We start from the raw sequence: 3,196 nt of genomic DNA on the forward strand, positions 1-3,196 counted from the left end.
CTTCAGGAAGAACACAAACAACCAGAGAAGAACAAAGGAACCCTGCTACTATCTATTCCAGTCAGGGTAATATCTTTGGCAGATAACATCACGTATCATCTTGGTTAACTGCAGAACTGCTGGTACATGGGGGTGAAAACCTGAAGGCACGATTGTCCCAAACAGTCTGCAAAGGTAAGTTACAGAAGAGGGAAATCTTCCCACCTGTAACACTTTTTTTCCAATAGAAAGCAGAATCTTTTCTCACAAATACAGACCTGCCTATGGCATCTGTTTCCATGTCAAGATCTCTGCATTTCATTAACAAGCTTCTGTACAAGCCAGATTTTGAAAATAAATTTTAAATTGCTGCTACGCTGGATACGGAGTTGCTATGTAATTTAACAATTCCAAACTACAATCATTTCTTGAATACAGTCCACGACTTGCTCAGTGAGACCATGACAATATAGTTACACAGATTATTAGATTTTCCAGTATGAATGTACTGAGCTAGCTTAGAGGGCTACTGGAAAATAAACCAGAAAAATTGCCTGCACGCTACAGCAAAGTTCAGCGTGCACTTTGCCGTGACAGCTACAAGGTAAAGCTCTAATTCCAACTGTATTAAAGTCACCCAGGTGTTCCACCAAAGTTCAAAGCCTAGAAACCACGTAAGAGTTGAACAACCGTGCTCTTTCAATTCAGAGTTCCCCAACTGTAAGGAGAAGCAATACAAGTCTTCATTTGTCCACAGCATACAGGCTACCATTTTAAAATCTGCTTACAGTCATCATGGTCACAGGCAAAATGCTGTTTTTCTTTATGTAGCTTATGTGACATTAGTATCATGATCAGATAAGCAGCTTCTTGAAACATTGGTCATAGTAAGAGCTGAGGCCAGTGATCCTCAGTTGCTGCCTAGCAATGAGAGGACTTTGTCATTCTGTCCCAGGAGACACTCAAGACCTTAGAGGTCTGCCTCTGAAAAGCTCAAGCAGATCAAAGATGTGGTTAAATTACTATGGTGGCTGCTTCTACAAAGGCCCGTGGCATCACTTTTCAAGGGTCCTTCTCCCCTTGACACAGAATGACCTTCATCTTCTGCGATAGCTGCCTACTTTGCACAACAGTCATACTCTTTATATTTAAGACATAAATCATATAGGACTAAACTATCTGAGGGCACCAGCCCTCAGTGACATTATCTCCCATCATTGCATCTGACAGAAACTGGATTGGAAACTTTGCAAACTATGTCACAGTTGGGAAGATACAGGAAACCTTCTCCATTACAATCAATAACTTTTTCATGCTTTTCCTTCAACACAGAGTTCCTCTGTGGCATTCTTCCAGTAGAAGTGTAGGGTAAAAATTTTACCATGCAGGATCAGTAATATGTGTTATTGAAGACTGGTTTCTACACTGGTTCAGGTATGGTACTAGCCTTCCATTTTGTTTCCAGATTCTGATTAGTTAGGTTCCCACAGACATGCTGCAAAGCTACGTTATAGATAATGTAATACTGTCTTAATGGAAAATCTAGAAGGGCATGCAAGCTATTCTTTATATTAATTTATATCAGAAAAGATTAGTCAGTGAAAGCCAGAAGATATGTCAAGAGAGGAATACACGTCCTCTGCTCTGTCTGCCCCCTGTGAACTTACTTTGAGATGAAAACAGGCCACAATGGGTAACTTCTTCATAGTGAGTTGTTTGGTAGATTCCTGGTAGCTATGGCAACCACTACATTTGATTTTGGCACTGCTTCCTAGATGTTCTGGCCTTGTAAACCTGAAAAAAATATTAAAAAGCAAAAGGGATATGCACAAAATGATCAGACCATTTTCCACACATGCTGAAAACACTTTTACTTGTGGGTCACTGGCACCACAAGAGACAAGAGTTTATGGTTTTTAAGCCTTATTTTGAGAAAACCCAGCACCTATAATAAAGTGCTATGGTTCAGATATCCAAATCTGCCATTTATCATTGCTCTACTTGTGAACGTCGCACTGAGATGCATCAGTGTCTGAGAAAGCAGCTAAATGTTAGTTCATCTCCTACAACAGGACAGCTAATTTTAATACAGAAAGCAAAGATCTTTTGTTTTCAAAACCAAAAACATTGATGTGGAAGTTCTGAAGCAAGAAGACACGAATTCTGTGCTCAGCTGCATGCTATCCACAGGACACTTCTAGCTTGTAGCCCTCCAGGGCTAGGATCAAAGCTCTGAGATGGAAAGGGTTGTAAACACAGTTCTTTTCAAAATACAGGTATCTTCCAAGAAAACCCAAGTGTTAACAACTAGAAAAAAATCTTTCAAAATTTTCAGACAGAACTGCTCAAGGCAGCTATAAGAACAGACCATTACAGAATAGGGAACTGCTTAGAGAAAACATACTACCTCTATGTTCTCACAACACACTAAAGCAAAATATCTCTCACTTCTTCAGAAACTGTCAGCACAGAAAAGGCGAGAAGGATGGACTATTAAGTCTTTTCCTCCAACTTTGGACTTCCAAGAGGCAAATAAATCATCTACCTAGAGGCTGCTTTACAACTAGGATTTTTGAAATGAACTATTTTGATATATAATTGAGCATTTTACATTAATGCACACACTAAGTACGTGAAAGTGACATGGTATCAGCTTGTCACTGACCTTACCCTGCCTCACCCTCTTTATGGCCAGTGCAGCCTCCAGCATTAAAAGATCATCACAGACTCTCAGTCTCCCATCTTGTTTGATTAACAACATTTCCTTTACCTATGTACCACCATTATCTGATTTTGGCTTTGGGGTTTTTTTTTTTAGGTTTTTTTGTCTTCTCTCAAGTCTGTAAAATGGCTTACAAGTTTGTTGTTGTTGTTGTTAGGAGTGCTTATATCTTTCTGGCTTTTGTCATATTCTTGCTCAATTCTTCCTTCTTCAAGTCAACTTCAAGTTGCATGGCCACACTGGTTGACATGAAGTTACACATCTTCCTTGTTTGAATCCCATCTTCAACATGCTTCCTAACTTCTGGGTAAAAACCTGGACCCATTCTCTTTATCTATTAGAGTTCAACCTCTTTCCAAAATCCATACTCTTTGAAAGTATCTTGGAGCCTGGATGTTTTTCTTTCTCTACCATAAATAATCTCTCTCTCATTCTACTAATCCCCATGTTGAAGAAAACTACCAAAATGCGACTGGTTTTGTCTCTTGATGCATT

At 39.4% G+C, this 3,196-nt stretch overlaps 1 protein-coding gene across 2 annotated transcripts in view; it reads right to left on the reverse strand.

The window, feature by feature from the left end:
• The window catches only part of LOC104523408 (ubiquitin carboxyl-terminal hydrolase 22), a 69,047-nt gene that overhangs the window by 7,628 nt on the left and 58,223 nt on the right, over positions 1 to 3,196 (reverse strand). For both annotated transcript variants that reach the window (XM_010165969.1, XM_010165968.2), the window contains one exon: positions 1,647 to 1,773. In XM_010165969.1, the coding sequence (XP_010164271.1) occupies positions 1,647 to 1,773 (127 nt within the window). The remainder of the gene's footprint in view (positions 1 to 1,646; positions 1,774 to 3,196) is intronic.

This window comes from Antrostomus carolinensis, unplaced genomic scaffold (genome assembly GCF_000700745.2).
Source record: "Antrostomus carolinensis isolate BGI_N321 unplaced genomic scaffold, ASM70074v2 scaffold19744, whole genome shotgun sequence".
Classification (NCBI taxonomy): Eukaryota; Metazoa; Chordata; class Aves; order Caprimulgiformes; family Caprimulgidae; genus Antrostomus; species Antrostomus carolinensis.